We start from the raw sequence: 16377 nt of genomic DNA, 5'->3' as shown, positions 1-16377 counted from the left end.
ATACAAAACAGAAGTGGACATTGTCAACAAAGCTGTCAGTCAGTGAGTGCTGTGACAGTGGCATTAGATGTGGACTTTTCCAGCAGGAACTGAAACGGACCCTGCAATTATCTCACACACAGCAAACCTTTGGCTGGTAATGGTAATTAAACTATTTCCAGCCCCAGTTCCAGGTAAGGAATCAGCCTGGGGTGAAAGACCACGTATTGCATTACAAATCACCTGCACCTCCCCTCTTCTCACCAAACCTGATTCAGCTTCAGATGGAATATAAGCTCCTCCATCTGAGGACAGACCTACTGACCCAGAAGGACTCTTGTTCCAGTATTCAGCAGCACCAGAAGAGTTTTCAAAACTTCTATATGTAAAGATCAGCAGCAGCTGAAAATACTTAAATGTCAGACAAATCTTGGGGTGGTATCCTTGTTATTAAAGTATTAGTTATATAATTCAGTCATCCCTGTGGCAGTAAAATTAGTGATTAAAACGCCCAAAGGTTTCTTGTGCTGCCTGCTCTTGAGCAGAGAATTCAATGGCACTGATGTTTCCCCTCCTGAACTATGTCATTTCAGTACCAAAAGCAACCTCTCAAGCACAGAGAAAGAGACACTTCCTACCTCCTCCAGGCTTCTGGCTGCCATGGCCATTAGCCAGCGTCTCTGTGCCACCTTTAACAGAGAGCATCTGCAGAATCCCACATGCTCCGTGAAGACAGAATCCGTCACTGAAGTCCGTCCCTCTGCTAAATCCCACAAGCAGATCCTCTGGTCGCGCCCCTGACTGTTACAGTAAAACAAGTTATCCGTGAGCTGCAGTCTGAGGAAGCGGGGCTGCCTGCAGGGCAGTAACTCGAACTGGGTCTTTAACAGACAGTAAAGGACCAAGCTTGGAACAGCTTCTGCGGGGCTGTTAACTGGGTGTTCCATGAAATGTGGGGGAGCTCAGTGTCCCCAAGACCACCGCCCTTCTACTGCCTGTGAAACTGGCCAAGAGGGTCAACCGTCCCTGGGAGGAAGAGGCCCTGGGAGGCTGTCAGATACACTGCAATCACACGTTCTGTTTCCTTGTGCAGAGAGACTTACCAGGCTGAGTTGTGCTATTTATATGTGAGAATATATTTATAAAGTCTCATGAGCATTTGAACATATACACAGTAAAAAAATACTTACATTTTATCATTGATTAGATCTAATTTAAAAGGAAATAAAAGTATCCAAAGATTCACACGTGTAACACTCATTCACCCTAGCAATGAAATGGAAATGCCATGTGTTGACAGGCGAAAGACGAGCAGCAAGACAACAAAGACCTCATCAGAGATAAACAAAAAGTGCCAGTTATTCAGTGATCAAACTTCCCACAGCCACAGGCAGGGCACAGAGGGCTCCTAGGACTGTGCACCTGTGGAGACACAATGGAGAGGAACCGGCAGCGATTGCTCAAGGAGACGCTAGGGCTGAAACACCCAGGGCCAGAGAGCAGCAGCAGCAGCCGAGGTACGAGCGCAGCTCCCACAGACTCCTCGGCACAGCCCCGTCCCAGAGGCTTTGTGCTGCTCCCAGGCAGGCAGAGCCAGGAGGCCACACAAAGGGCACAGCAGGAATTGTTGCAGATTTATGTGATCCCACTGGATCTGGAACAGAGTAGCACTGTGCAGAAGCTTCCAATCCATAAACTACCCTAGCACAGCATATATGTATGTCCTCATGTTACCACCTGGGCAAGGAGTCATCAAAAATCCCTTACCCGTGTCTTACTTTAATTAGCAGTATCACCTGAAGAAGTATGAAACTAAAACAGAGGAGACGTAAATCTACAGACTATTGGGACTTCTTCAACATCAGTGCTGTTCAGCTGACTGATAAACTGACACAACATTTATAGCACTGGCGATACAAATAGTGTGGTACTGCAAGAAATTGTTGTGATTTACCTTTACAAGAGAGAAATATAAAATACAGGTAAATACTGTCCTAAAACATCACTGCTATGTGAAGTGTTAGAACTATACAGCAAAAACAGAGGTACAGAAAAACTCTCTAGTTATACAAACAATGCTCATTCAATATGATTTTATGGGGGAGAGTGTTGATAATTGTACTTCAGCCGATAAGAAATATAAATGCTAATGAGTTCCACTGTATATTATGAGATGTCTTCTCTAGATAAACATGTCAGAACACCTCCTAATCATACAGACACTTTGGCATCTACTCTAGATCACCTGTCTAATCCAAAGTACACAAATCTTCCTGACCTTCCCTTGCTAAACAAGAACAGAAGGTATTTTGCAACAAAGCAAAAGCATGAAACTCAGCATTCCTGCTCATTTTCAGTCTTCCACTCTCCATCTCTGAATGTTCTCTTCTTTCCTTCCCTTTTCTCCATCTCCCCTCTATTTATAAATTCTTTTTTTCAATTTTCCCCAGGAGCCAGCAGTGAAAAGTTTGTCAGCTTCAAATCCAAGTGCATTTCCTTGACCCAAAGACCTTACCTGTTCTCAGTAAAGACACTACAGGTCCCAAGTTGTTATGACATCATAACATACATAATAAAGAAATTAATTGTATCTTCCACACACCCCCCTTTTATTCTAGAGTTTTTCTGTCTTTTTTTACTTCAGTGCTTTTCCATATGTGTTGGAAAAACTTTAAGCGTCTCCAGAATTAAGGGAATCCTTTGTGTCCCCACCCCACTTCTTTTTCCTTCAATCGCAGAGACAATATGTCACAGAGACAAGAATAATTTCACTGGTTTTTGCCTGCTTGGCTAACCTGAGAAGCCTATCTTTACCACCCATTGTCTCCACGCAGCAGACAGATTTTCTTCCATGGCCATCCAATGTTGTGTCCACTCTGTGTGTTTTCAGGTTCCAGACATGGATAAGCCCATTCTCAGACCTGGCAGTAGAAAGAGATGCTTTTACTGTGAGCACTGCATGGAGGTGATCAGAGTCTGATATTTTTCTTTTTGTTTGTTGTTGTTGGTTTTGTTTTTGTTTGTTTGTTTGTTTTCCAAAACTGAAGCTGTATGCGCAAGTAACACACCGATCATGCAAACCATGAATGCTGCTGTTTTCACCAGAAACACTTTGTCAAAATAATACACTTAAATTCAACAAGAAACAACCATATGATGCTCAGCACAGCCAGAAATCCTGGTGTATTTACCCAGAGAAAAGAAGGGGGAGATCGGGTTCTGGGTCTCCACAGGAAAAATGCAGAGTGTGGACTGGAGCACTGGTACCTCTGAGCACAAACTGTGGATCCGGAGGCGGCAGGGCCATCACAGCAGTGAACTGGAGGGGTGAGAAGCAGACACAGATATCACAGAGGGTAAGACAGCCTAAAGTGAAATGACAACTTTAAATATATTCTGAGCAGGATACTTCCTTCTCTTTCCTCTCTGAATTTTCATTATTGAACATTGTGTCTAGTTGCCACCCAGTTGAGGGTGAAGTGTTTCCTCTTAAGATGAGCGGACGAAGCAGGTGTCCAACCTGCTCTTTGCTGCATTCCTCTCTCAGCAAGGTGCTGAGCTGGCCACGTGCACACACCTCTTGCACACTTGTAAATCCCAAATCGATCCCCTGCTCTCCCTGTGCTAAAGGGAAGAGCTACAAAATACAAGAAACTTGACACCCATAATTTGAGTGGGCAAGCAATTTATCATTCTGCTTTAGCCCCCTGGCTAAGCCTTTCCTCTTCCTCCCCAGAAAAATACTACTTTTTGTTTTTTCAGAAAAGCAATGCAGTGAATGTATCAACTGAAAAGAATTCCAGGCCACAGAATCACAGTATCACAGAATCACCAAGTTGGAAGAGACCTTCAAGACCATTGAGTCCAACCCATGCCCTAACACCTCAACTAAACCATGGCACCAAGTGCCATATCCAGTCTTTTTTTAAACACATCTAGGGATGGTGACTCCACCACCCCCCTGGGCAGACAATTTCAGTACTTGATCACTCCATAAAAAACTTTTTCCTAATTTCCAACCTGTATTTCCCTTGGCGCATCTTAAGGCTGTGTCCTCTCATTCTGCCAGTTGCTGCCTGGAGAAAGAGGCCAACCCCACCTGACCACAGGCACCTTTCAGGGAGTTGTAGAGAGTGATAAGGTCACCCTTGAGTCTCCTTTTCTCCAGGCTAAACAACCCCAGCTCCCTCAGCCGTTCCTCACTGGGTTTGTGTTCCAAGCCCCTCACCAGCCTTGTTGCCTCCTCTGGACGTGCTCAAGTGTCTCAATGTCCTCCCTAAACTGAGGGAACAGAACCGGACACAGCACTCAAGGTGTGACCTCACCAGTGCTGAGTACAGGGAACAATGACCTCCCTGCTCCTGCTGGCCACACCTTTCCTGACACAGCCGGGTGCCATTGGCCTTCCTGGCCACCAGGGCACACTGCTGGCTCATGTCCAGCCAGCTGTGGACCAGCACCACCAGGTCCCTTTCTGCCTGGGCACTGTCCAGCCACCCCTTCCCCAGCCTGTAACGCTGCAGGGCTTACGGAGGCCAAAATGCAGGACTCGGCACTTGGATTTATTAAACTTCATCCCACTGGACTCTGCCCATCCATCCAACCATTCCAGGTCTCTCTGCAGAGCCCTCCTACCTCCCAACAGATTGACACACACACCCAGCTTAGTGTTGTCTGCAAATTTACTAATGAAAGACTCAATACTCTCATGCATGTCAATGAGATGGGAGTGATAATAATTTCTACACAAGAATCCCATTACTCCAGAGTATTTTAATTTTTGGTTGTAAATATGGTTTCTTGGAAAAAGAAATGCAGTGCTTCATGTTAATTGAGTGACTACTGTGTTCAACATTTTATTCCACGGGGTTTGTAATCTTTAAAGGATCAAGAGATGGATGTTTTCAGCTTCACGGCAAATGTGTTCCAAGTCAGCACAGAGCAGGATTGGTATATGGGGGAGCAGGCTGCCCTGTCCACACAGGAAATGCAGAGGACAATTCCTGATGAGCTCATGGGGACAGCCCGTGTGATCCCCAAACGCCTCACTGCTCTGGCCCCTCACCAAGTATTTCCCTTCACATTAACAGCTTTGAAGGCAGCTGTGCACAAGCACTGGAGAAGGATGAGGACAAACTTTCTGTGTTCTGACTTGTTGCAAATGACCCTCCAGACCTGTGCTGAGACAAGGCAATCAGCAGCTGATTCAACCGGAAACACAATTTGCAGTTCCTTGGAAAATGCATTAGAATGTCCACTACAAGAAATATTTTCACCATGAAAAGTGTTTGATGCCTGATCTGTGGTACTCCTAGCCACACTTGTATATCTGCTTCTACCTTTCTGACCTAACCTCACAGAGAAAAGGGCAGCTTTTGCCACTGCAGGTGTCACCTGTCATCACTTTTCCCCACTCATGCATGTATTACCCCAGATTAAGATAAAAGTGTATTAAAGAAGAAGATCAGCAGGTGTTTGTTTGCCTGCCGATTCACAGCAGAAGAATTGCAGAGAATGAGAACAGAGTGCAAGAGTGAAGAGTTCCACGGCAAAACAGCCCAACTTCTCATTGCCATCTCACCTCAGTACCAGCTTCCAAATTGTGTTTAATGGATGCACTTGCTAATGCACCTCATTTGCAGGTCTACCTTGAGTGTTTATAGATCAGCTATCACCATGGTATCTATAGGTTCTAATTAGATGCAATTATCTTTTAGGGCTAGTGATGAAACAGGCTTCTTCAGCGTAATGTGCAGTTCTCTCTCAATAGCACTGTGTAATTAGGTATGAAAATAATGAGCTCAGTGGATACCCTCTGTGTTATAGGGCCCTGACTCATCTCTTTATGAAGTTGTAGGATGATCCAGACTCATGGCAGGCTGGAGTAAATTTTCACATGAACACAATGTGCAGGTTCACTCCCACAGTGAGATGCAGCTCCCAAGTGCACATCTGCAACATGCTCCACCTGTTTTATGAACCTGTCAGACTGAGGACTTTGTCACCAAGGGACACCTCTTTGGGGCACTACAGCTGAGTGCTGGTGCCCTCAAAACAACACTTTGTAGAATGAGATAAATAGAAGAGTGGCTAAGAGTTTGTCAGAGGAGCAGGGTCCCACTTCATGGTGGAGCAATTCTGGCTCACTGCACTAAGCAAGGAAATAGAACTGAGGCAACCCAGAGGCTATTTGGGATTACAAGGCAGGTTTTTAATAGCATTTTTCTAATTACTGACACAGAAGTTTTTGCTGACAGACAGCAAGTGTGTGCGTGGCTGTGGGAAGGGTTTTACCTGGCATGGAACAGACACTACTAATGCATGTCTTTACAAGGATGATATTTCAGAAAAACCCTCAGACCAGTTACAGGAAAAAAAAAACTACTGAAAACATACGTCTGAGCTGCAAGCTATTGAAGCGACTTTTTGCTCCTTAGAGTCTGGCTCTTTCCTTGCTTTTCTGCTAATTATATATGTGAACCTGGAAATTTGACTTAATATTGAATCTAATGTTTATTGAGTCCTTATTACTTCCTATCATGATTTGGCAGATGAATGGCAGTGTGGCAGTATTTAGTGTCTCATTTTCCATTCAGGAGGTGCTGAACTATAAAATTTCATCTTTGCTGTCTTTTTTATCCATGAGCTTGGACAAGTCACTTAAGACAAGATTTAATAAAAATTATTTAGGTACCTACAGGAAGTCCCATGAGGTTGCAAAGAAATGGAAATCTGGGGTACTGGTACTTCAATAACTCCAAGAAAGCATCAATCTGTTGACACACAAGCATGCTCAAAAAATTGACACAGCCTACCTTCAACTCACCAGACAGCTCAGTGTCTCTACCTTACAGGGATAATGAAGTACATTGTGGTGTACTGATTCAAACAGATAATGGTTATACAGTGCTTTGCTAAGCAGACAGCTACAAACATGCTAAATATGATGACTGTGAGATGGTAAAAGCCTCTGGGGAAATTTTTTAAACGTGCCTAAGTGATTTAGAAGCCTTAGACTCATTTCCAAATGAATTTTCAATCCTACATCTCTAGGACTTTTTAAAGTTTCACCCCAGGTGTCTAAAAATGAGTTCTCTAATTAGCACAACATTTATTTTCTTGTTAGCTCTATCTAGCCTCAGGGAGACCAATCTGTTCTTCTTAACTAGGGATATCTGCAACAAATTTAATTAAATGAATTTGCTTAGTATTTAGTCTGGTCTGAGAGCAAAATCTGGCTCAAGGGCTTGAACAAGCAAAGTGTGACCTACAGAATAAAGTTCATTTAAAGGCATTTCTAAGCTGCACTATGTGTTATTAAACTATATGTTTGTCCCCATATTATTATTATCTTCCTGCCTCCTGTGAGAGGAGTGAAAAGACATGAATACATGAATCATTTTGCTCATGGCAGCGTTTGCTTGCAAGACAGCATCACCTGCAAGAGAGACAACACCTCACCATCAGGCTCTCTGACTTTTTAAAAAGATGTTCCACTTCTTATTTCTTTCAGCCTTCCCTGTGCTGGTAACAGCACATCATCCTTCAGAAACTGAGCTACACTGATGTGGCACAGACAACGAGAAGGATTTTTCACAGAGTGCACTGCAAACCCCTGGGCTCCTGCACAAGTTATGTTTGCTACACAAGTGGGGAGTGGAAACCCAGCTGCTCAAATGAGGGTTTCAATTAGTGAATGGCTGAGTGCACCACACATGAGGTACCAAAAAGGGTTTTGGCTAAGAAAATGCATCTGCTAAATGCCAGAACAATTAAATTTCCTTCAAAATTTTGTTATTTTAAAGAACAATTCACTATTAATATCCCTCACAAATCTTACTTTGCTTAGGTTGCAATTAGAATAATCCTCAAACCATTTGAATTTCTATGCAGTGGTATTTCAGTATCATCACTTCAGCATTTGATATAAAAAAGTTAAGCTTTTATTTAATGAGAGTCATTTAAAATATGTAAATGTCAAAAGGATTACCTTAGAAAAATCTCTCAGAGAATTAAAAACATTAACAGATTCCCACAGGAAAAATTCCAGCAGAATTCAGCAATTCTCCTGTTCCCACTCCTGTCACTTGTATTTCTATCACACATTGAAGCAAAAACAAATTGCTATTAAAATATTATCCAAACACCCTCCTCCCCCAACAAACTCCACAGTTCACTTTGAGATACCAACAGCTCAAGCAAAGACAGGAAAAAATCCTCTTCTATTTTTCTTTAGGCTTATTTAGAGTAGTAAAACCTCAGTGGTAAAAGAGCTTTTTCAGGTATAGGAGAAATAAATCTCCCTAGGCATGTCTGGCAAACTGATTTGGGACTGAAACCAGCAGGTGTGCAGACATAATTACTACTGCAAAATATCCAACACATCCAGGTGTGCTCACAAACAGATACACCAAATCCCTGTTATTTTTTGACAATTCCCAGTCAACCAGGTGCCACCCTCCCAAAGGAAAAATCAGGGCAAAGAATGAGTTGAGAAAGATGTGACTAAATTGTTCTTCCCCATTTCCAGGCTTTTTCATTCACACAAAAGCCCTTTTTTAGCCTGCAGTTCTGTGCCCACCTGCACCCCCTGACAAACTCTGCCCTGTGTCACAGCACTCGGTGCTCTGGTGCTCTGAGTGTGTTCAGGAAGTGTGTCCTGAGCTGCAACTGCAGAGGCAGTCAGTACAAGTAACAGCCTCCTTCAAGTTAATAGTGCAATGCAAACAATTCTGTTTGTTCCATTACATTTGCAATCTCCACCATTAAAATCCAGCGCGCAGCCCTTGCAGTATGAGCTTTCCAAAAGCAATGTTCCCACGTTTCCAGCCTCCAACCACTGCAGACATCGAGGTTTCTCAGTGGTGAAACCACTAACTACTCTGAGCCCAAGCTACGCCCCATAGCAGGGCTGCTGGCAGGGCCGTGGCTCAACAGCCTCGACAGAGCCCGAGGGTCCCAGAGCACCCGACTGCCCTCACGGAATTGTGCTAGAACACAGCAGCACCTGGAAATACCTTACACATCCCTGGATGTCACAAAATGCTGCCTGGCTCCACGGCACTTCTCAGAAGCAGCGGATGGGAATTTAGCACTACAAGAACCCATTCAATCAGTAATATTTTCATACATCATTAAAAGAGATGCCAAACAAATCCGCGCAAGTTGAATGAGCTGAAGTTCACCTCATCTGACGGCAAAAGTAAAATTTTTGCAGGTTATTGCCTACAAATGGTATGAAAGCAGGTATATGATTTGGTAAACAATTCTTCAGACATGTTGTGACAAATTTTTAAGCACAGCTTTTCATTCTGCATGTACAAACCAAAAACATATCGGAACACACTGAAACAGGGTAGTCAGCAATACAAAGACATGTGAGACTGAAGAAATCTCCTTGCACCCGAGGTGAAAAGTAAGTCAGCTGTACAAAGAAATGCCTTTCTGGGTCCTGCAGCAAAGGTGACACGCACAGAACACTTAGGGAACAGTGAAAATTCCAAACTAAAAGCCAGGCACCCTGCTTTTCCATTTCTTACCCTTGCCCGAAACACAGGGTATGTCTGTTGTGTGCAAAGACAGAAACGTGCACTAGCAAAAGTAAAACCAGCAGAAGCCTGATCAAGAGATAGGGAGTGCTACACAAAACAGTTGCAAAGGTCAGAGCCCAAAATATAAGAAAATTCATTTGTCAGTCATATAACAATGCAGTTTTTAGTTTAAAACTCCCATTTTTATCCTCAGTGCTAAACTGAAATAGAAACTGTATTATACTTCTAGAGTTTCTTTAAAGCAAATTTAAATAATAATTTAATTCAAGTGGAAATTAGAAATCAGTAGAATTTTTTAAATCAAGAAATTGATGTCAAGCAGAAATGAGAATTAGTGGAAATTTTTGATTTAGCCAGTAAATGTACTAATAAAGCACTCTTAATTTACAGAGGTAAGGATAACGAAATGCTTTCTTTTGAATTGCTTATTTTTCATATTACTACTTACTTATGACTGCCAAAGTAGAGATTAAACACAGTGATGCATATCTTGCTAGTTAGTGACACATCAATGTCAAAGAGAATGCAGTGATTTATATGACCTAGTTACAGAATCCTTCATTAGCTGATATCATAAACCTGTTGCCACACAGCCAACATTACAGCTGACAAGAGTCCTTCCTCTTACAGGTTGGGAACACTAAATACTGTCAGAGCTTTCATTCTAAAATAGTCACCAAATAATTTCTAATGACTAACACTGACTGCCTGCTCAGAAAAACACTTCAAAAGTCTCAGTTTGAGAACCTCCATTTCCCACTGACTGCTAGGGAAGTTAGGAGTTCATCCTTTCTCAGGAGATCCCCAAAATTACCTTCTCTCTTAACATTCAGACAATGAATGATGGAGGTTTCCACATTTTAATTGTGTTAGTCAATGGACAGATAGCAAGCAAAATTGCTTATCAGCAACTGGTGATATGCCAAGAAATCTTAATGGAGCAGGGGAGAAAATGACTAATAACTGTCATGCAATGCAACACATTTTTAATGATTTCCACTCAGATAATGGCTCCTCCCAGCATTAGCACCTTTTTTGTCTGTAAGCATTCCTTACTTGAAAAAGGCTAAACCACAATATATTAAGATTTTAAGTAATGAAGTTTGCAAAAAAATGTATATAAATGTCAGTGTGTGACCTTCAAGAATACTGTAACCCAGGCTTGTGTCTTGAGGTTCAATTTAACAAATACTTCCATCTGCAATTTTTAAAAAAGTCATTGTATAACAATTACTTTCTATATGAATACATAGTTTCAGCATGGGAACAAAACTAAGAATGATTATAATCATTTGAAAGACACTGAGTTAGCATATGGATCTCATTGCCACTTACACATTTTGGTCACTGGAACAAAAAGCTATTAATCAATATGTAAAAGCCATAAATTAACATAAACATTAATCATTCTAATACTCCCTCTGTGTCAGACTGATAATTTTTTTTCAGTCTTTCATTCTGACATATGAGCCTTCAGCTATCAGCTGGTTGACCTTTCTTAGTACAATTAAACATTTTGGGCATTGCAAATCTTACTGAAGTAAACATTTTGGAGACAGACAAATATAATGGATAGATTTATGCCAAAAACACGAGGTCTGAAAACATGAGAGCCCCTGCCTCTCATGTTATTGCACTAGCTTTTAATAAGGGAACCTAAAATAAAGCGTGAAATACAGCTGAAACAGATGAAATTCTAGTGTTGCATAAACAGGTTCAATTTGCAGACGAGGGAAAAGACACCCATCTGTTTTACTTTCTGAAACAATTAATTGCTTGGAAAACAGCAATGAGGGAACTACAGCCATCCTTGTTTGGAGAAAGAAAGCATAAAAGCCTACAGGAGTTCAGATCTACAACACTCTGCATAAAATTATTGGGGACACAAAAGACAACAAATGATTAATCACTTTGAAAACTTGAAGAATATGAATATGCATTTATATATACACAAAATAAGTTTAAAAGGGATTTATATAATTCTCTCTTCACCATAACAGCAGACTTAGAATTAATTTAAGTTTGTATATGTGATAAATCATTGAAATCTAGCAGAAAACTGATGAGCCAAGGACCATCAGAAGACTGTTTTGAGTAGCCTGCAGTTCAGCCATGCATAGCAATCTGTCAGCCAAGGGCTCTGTCTGCCCATCCTCCTTAATTAGGGGTGCTGCACAGTGCAGCATCAGCCACAAATCTTTTGGTTCCAAGAGCTAATAATGTCCTCAGATACCATGGGCTTAATTAAAAGTCTTCCAGACATTTCTGCAGACATTCCAGCAATAATCTTGTTTGGTAACAAACTATTAAAAAGAATTGACAGAGAAGAAATATATCAAGTTGTTACAGCAACTGAGGTTATTTAGGCCAGAATTATATATCTGCAGTTAAAGATTCTGTAACTCTGAGCAATTAAAATATCACTTTATTTGAAAACTAATTAATTCTAAACACATATTTTTCCCATGACAAACTTTTATGGTTGTTTAATTTATTCCATTCTAATTACACTTTAATTAATCTACTCTTGTATAATATTATACTGTTATTCTGGCACTTGACCAATGAAGACAATAAATTGATTGCAGTTCCTTTTTGCAAGAGCAGAAACTGTCATGCCAGTTTCAACACCATGTTTATTTATTTGCCTGTTCTATTACTTTTCCTTTCCTCCCACAGGGCATAGGAACATGAAATACTGTACAAATCAGATGACATTTTGTTTTCTATACTTTCTTCTTCGAAGTGCGAAATGTAACAAAAGTTTTCAGAATTAAGGAGGAGTATATGTGACATGTCATTACATAAAATAGAACCAATAGTAAATTAATTTATACTTCTAAAATGATTTATCAATTGATTCCTGATGTACGGGACAATGTCCAGAGCTGCTAGAAACAGAGCTGTTTCCATGAACATTAAGGTCTGTACCTGGCTTGACACAGTCAATAATAAGGGAGAAAGTGACCAAATCCCATTTTCATACCAATCTTAAAATTAAATTAATTCAGTATCTTCCTAAGTTTAAAAGCCACTGCATTTTAATTTTTCATCAAGACACCTTTGAGTCAATTTAAAAAAGTATATACATTATTTTAATGCTCTGTAAATATTAAATTTGTACTAAACTCTGATAAAAGAAATATAATCAATTATTTTATTACACATGGTTTTAGTAATGTTATATTTTATTTTGCTTACCTGAAGTAAAAATGACTGTTATTTACAGTCAGAAGTCTTCAATTTTTTTTTTTTTTAATATGAATGTCCCTAAGTTGGCAGTCCTTGCTCATTTGCTGGAAGGAGATAGTGAGAAGTGACACTTTATGAAGACACAATGAAGCAATCTACTTTTCATGTACTTTTAAAAGTTCAGCTTGTGTTCCTGGCTGCATGCTTCCTTCTGCTTATGAAATACCCCCGTACTGTGTACGCCTCAGCATGGGAGAGATGCCGTGCAGAGGTAAGCAATAAAATTAAACTACACTGCAAGCTGAGCTCTGATAGTGCTTCCCAAAATATTTCTTTTACTTTAATGACACAGTGTACATTTCATAGAATTAAAAAGACAAGTACAAAATACATTCACAAAATACATATGAATTAAAAGAAGAAAAAATACTCTTCAATTAGCTGAACAGACTACGTACTTCACCAGCATATGGTGGGAGATGTATTTATATCAGAAATTGTACCTATTTCCTACCCCCATGTTTATATTGTCATTTGTTTCATAACGGTTTAAAAGTATACTTTAAAACTGCAAATAGCAAACAAGAAAAATTGACATAAACACAGAAGGACAATTAAATAACCAAGAGCAATTCCTATTTGTGATCAGCTTGTACTTTGAAACTCAAATTTTGGATCTGGTCTGTGCCTGTCCAAACTACCAGATGATATTGGTGAGACTGCTCAAACGAAGGAGGGTTTGCAGGGTCCGTTCATCACACCAGTATTTCATTAAGCATTTTCTCCTCGGGAGCTTTCTGCTTCTGTGTAAACTACAACACATCTCCGAGAGCAGTGTTATTCCACGTCCTTCTCTGGAGATGGAGAAGCTGTGGCAGGGACAGTAAGTGACCTCCCAAGGTGGCACAGTCCCTAGAACTGGGATGAGGACTCCGCTCACTGACTCCAGGCACAGATGGTCCCTTCCCAGGGACACAGAGATTCATGTGCCATGTGGTATTTTAAGAAACAAAGCAACGTGGACAGTCTGTATTGATTCACTAGATTAAAGCTTTAAATCCTTATTCAAGTCAGAAAAAATCTCAAGGTCAGAAACAAACTGCATTTCAGTAAAGACCATCACATTTGGTACTTAACACTTTAGTTTCTCCAATAACCCCTTCAGTATTGAAAAGAAAATAAAGACTTAGTGTTATGTACACCGCTTTAAGATATATTACTCAAAATGACAAATTGTTAAGTATTTTTATGTTATGAAATATCCCCCAAAATTCAAGCTTAATTATTAATAGTATGTGTTATTTGTCTACTAGGATTCTTATTCCATACAGCATAAATATTTGGATAAACCAAGTTATTGGAGAGCAACTTAGTCCAAGATCTGTAGTAGGGATCACTATAATTCCACTGCAAACAGGAATGACATTTACAAAGCAAATATTACCTGAATATCAAATGAAAAAAATAATGTTTATTTTAACAGTTTAGGCTAATCTTACACTTTAGACATTACTGTTCTTTCATGCCAGTTTGATCACATAAATCTACATCTATTTTACATAAGCATATAGGATGCATTAGTTAAAATATGTTCATCTCCAATCATACAAGCACTTGCTCATATATATTAAACAGTTAGATTGTTAAAATGTGAGGGATATTGATAAAAAACTGGTTCCACATTTAACAGGTTGAATACTGATGATGCTTAATTCCCAGTTTCTGGTACTGTTTCCTGTGTCTGTCATGTTCTGACCAGTTAGTTTCTCCATGTTTCAACAAGTAACACTACCTACTATTTAGCAAACACAGGGAAATTAACCCAAAGTTACAGACTGGAGTTGCAGTTCACACATTTAACTTCAAGCTTCACTCCTCTCATCCACCACAAATTACTCCTGACCAAAAACGTAGTGAAAATGCAACATTGTTTCACTGAATTAATTTGAAACTTCGAACAATTCTGCCGTACCTGAACTTGAACTCCCAGCCTTTGAATTTGTGCTGAACAGCCCCCATTGTACTGCACTTTTATACTGGCAGGAACTGAAGTGTCAATCTTTCGTCAGATAATCAGATTATGTCAGGTTCTGACCAAATTCATTAGGAAAACTTTTACCAACCCTATTATCTCAAACCAGAAAATCTAGATCAAAGTATAACCGATTTTACAGCACAATAAAACGGTTATAAATATTTAAACATTAATTAAATGGCCCTTTTTGTTAAAAGTAAATAAATAATTGAAAGCTACCTCTGCTTATAAGTACTATCGAATGCAACCACATTTATCATGTTTCTAAGAAAAACAGCTTCCATATATGGTGGAGAGTAGGGAGAAAAGCACTTAAAAGTCATTTGAGAAGATGGAGGGTTGCTAGACTTCTAAATCATTTGCCTAAAGTAAGTGGCACTGAGTGCTCATTCTGGTGACAAAGCATTAAACCCTGAATGTTAACTCCATTCACACTGGACAATTGTATCTACTTCATGAAGATGTGCTGGATGGACACTACACACAAACGGGGAGAAGAAACCCTACATCATTCTCAGTAAATGCAATTGTATTGTAATATATTGTTTTCCTCCTGGAATATGCATGATCTTGTCTCCTAAAAAGGTAAATAACTGTAATTCAGCAAATGTATTTTCTGCTTGTTGATCAGATATGACATTTGCATAAACCAAACACTGAACGAAAGAGTACTTACTACTTTTTCTTGTCTCCGTGTCAGCTGGATAGCAAGCATGGCATAAGAAGGAATCAAAGAGTTCATATTAATATAATCAACAACAAGGAACCAATCTTAGACTAATCCATGAGCAGAAGCAGCAACAGGACAGTCATCAATACTGATTTCACATATTTTTCAGTGCTACAATCAGATTCTCCATCTGTAACTCAAACTTTAAAAGTATGATAATTTACGGAAAGGAGATTAATTTAGCCATTTTGAGTCAAAGACTTATTTCATAGCTTCATCCCAAATCCTGTATATTGTTAGGATCCCTTTCCCCTTTGAAGACTTAGTGAATGATTGAAGCTTCTACTTTCTGAGAAACAGATAACACAAGACTAGTAATCTGACTCTAAGCCACTGGATAAAGGCAGTTTGTTTCCTCTTAGCCCATCTGTCAACACCTCTTCAGTAATTAGTCCTAATTATTACAAAGGGCTAGCCTCCCATTCGCATTATTAAATCAGAAATAGTATCATAGCCAGGTATCTTTCAACGCCTACCAGACTGGCGACCTTCGATTTCATTGAATCTTCTATCAGTATCCGCCTTTGGAAGAGCCTCGGCAGTAATTTTAGCATCAGCTTCAAAGATGCAGATCCCACAGTGGAATTCCAGGGATGCATTCATATACACACCCACATCATGTGACAGGAGAGCAAGCAACACAATTGACCTTTGCATTGTTCTCTAAACTCCTGTGATATAAAACACACATTTCTATTTTACACAATGGAACTGGTTTTTGCCCGTGTGCTTCGAAGTGGTCCTTTGAACTAAATGCTGATAGGAAGAATAGTGAAACCGTGTATAAAGATGAAGGTCAGATCTTTGTTAGGAAAACAATAAGTCTGAATCATTTTTTCAAACCAAGGTAAATTTGCAAGGAGTAAACAGCAACTAAAAATATTCACAAA

General features: G+C 39.9%; 1 protein-coding gene across 1 annotated transcript in view; it reads right to left on the bottom strand.

The window, feature by feature from the left end:
* GNB1L (G protein subunit beta 1 like) overlaps positions 1-16086 on the bottom strand; it is a 29554-nt gene extending 13468 nt beyond the window's left edge. Inside the window, exons 1-4 of the mRNA XM_062504514.1 lie at positions 15964-16086; positions 3171-3298; positions 2775-2900; positions 618-780 (exon numbers count right to left, since the gene is read on the bottom strand). Of these exons, the coding sequence (XP_062360498.1) occupies positions 618-780; positions 2775-2900; positions 3171-3298; positions 15964-16086 (540 nt within the window). The remainder of the gene's footprint in view (positions 1-617; positions 781-2774; positions 2901-3170; positions 3299-15963) is intronic.
* Between the last annotated feature and the right edge of the window lie 291 nt (positions 16087-16377).

The sequence above is a fragment of the Cinclus cinclus genome, chromosome 17, assembly GCF_963662255.1.
Source record: "Cinclus cinclus chromosome 17, bCinCin1.1, whole genome shotgun sequence".
Classification (NCBI taxonomy): domain Eukaryota; kingdom Metazoa; phylum Chordata; class Aves; order Passeriformes; family Cinclidae; genus Cinclus; species Cinclus cinclus.
The sequence above is the reverse complement of the archived record's forward strand: the minus strand, read 5'-3'. Positions and strand labels throughout refer to the sequence as shown.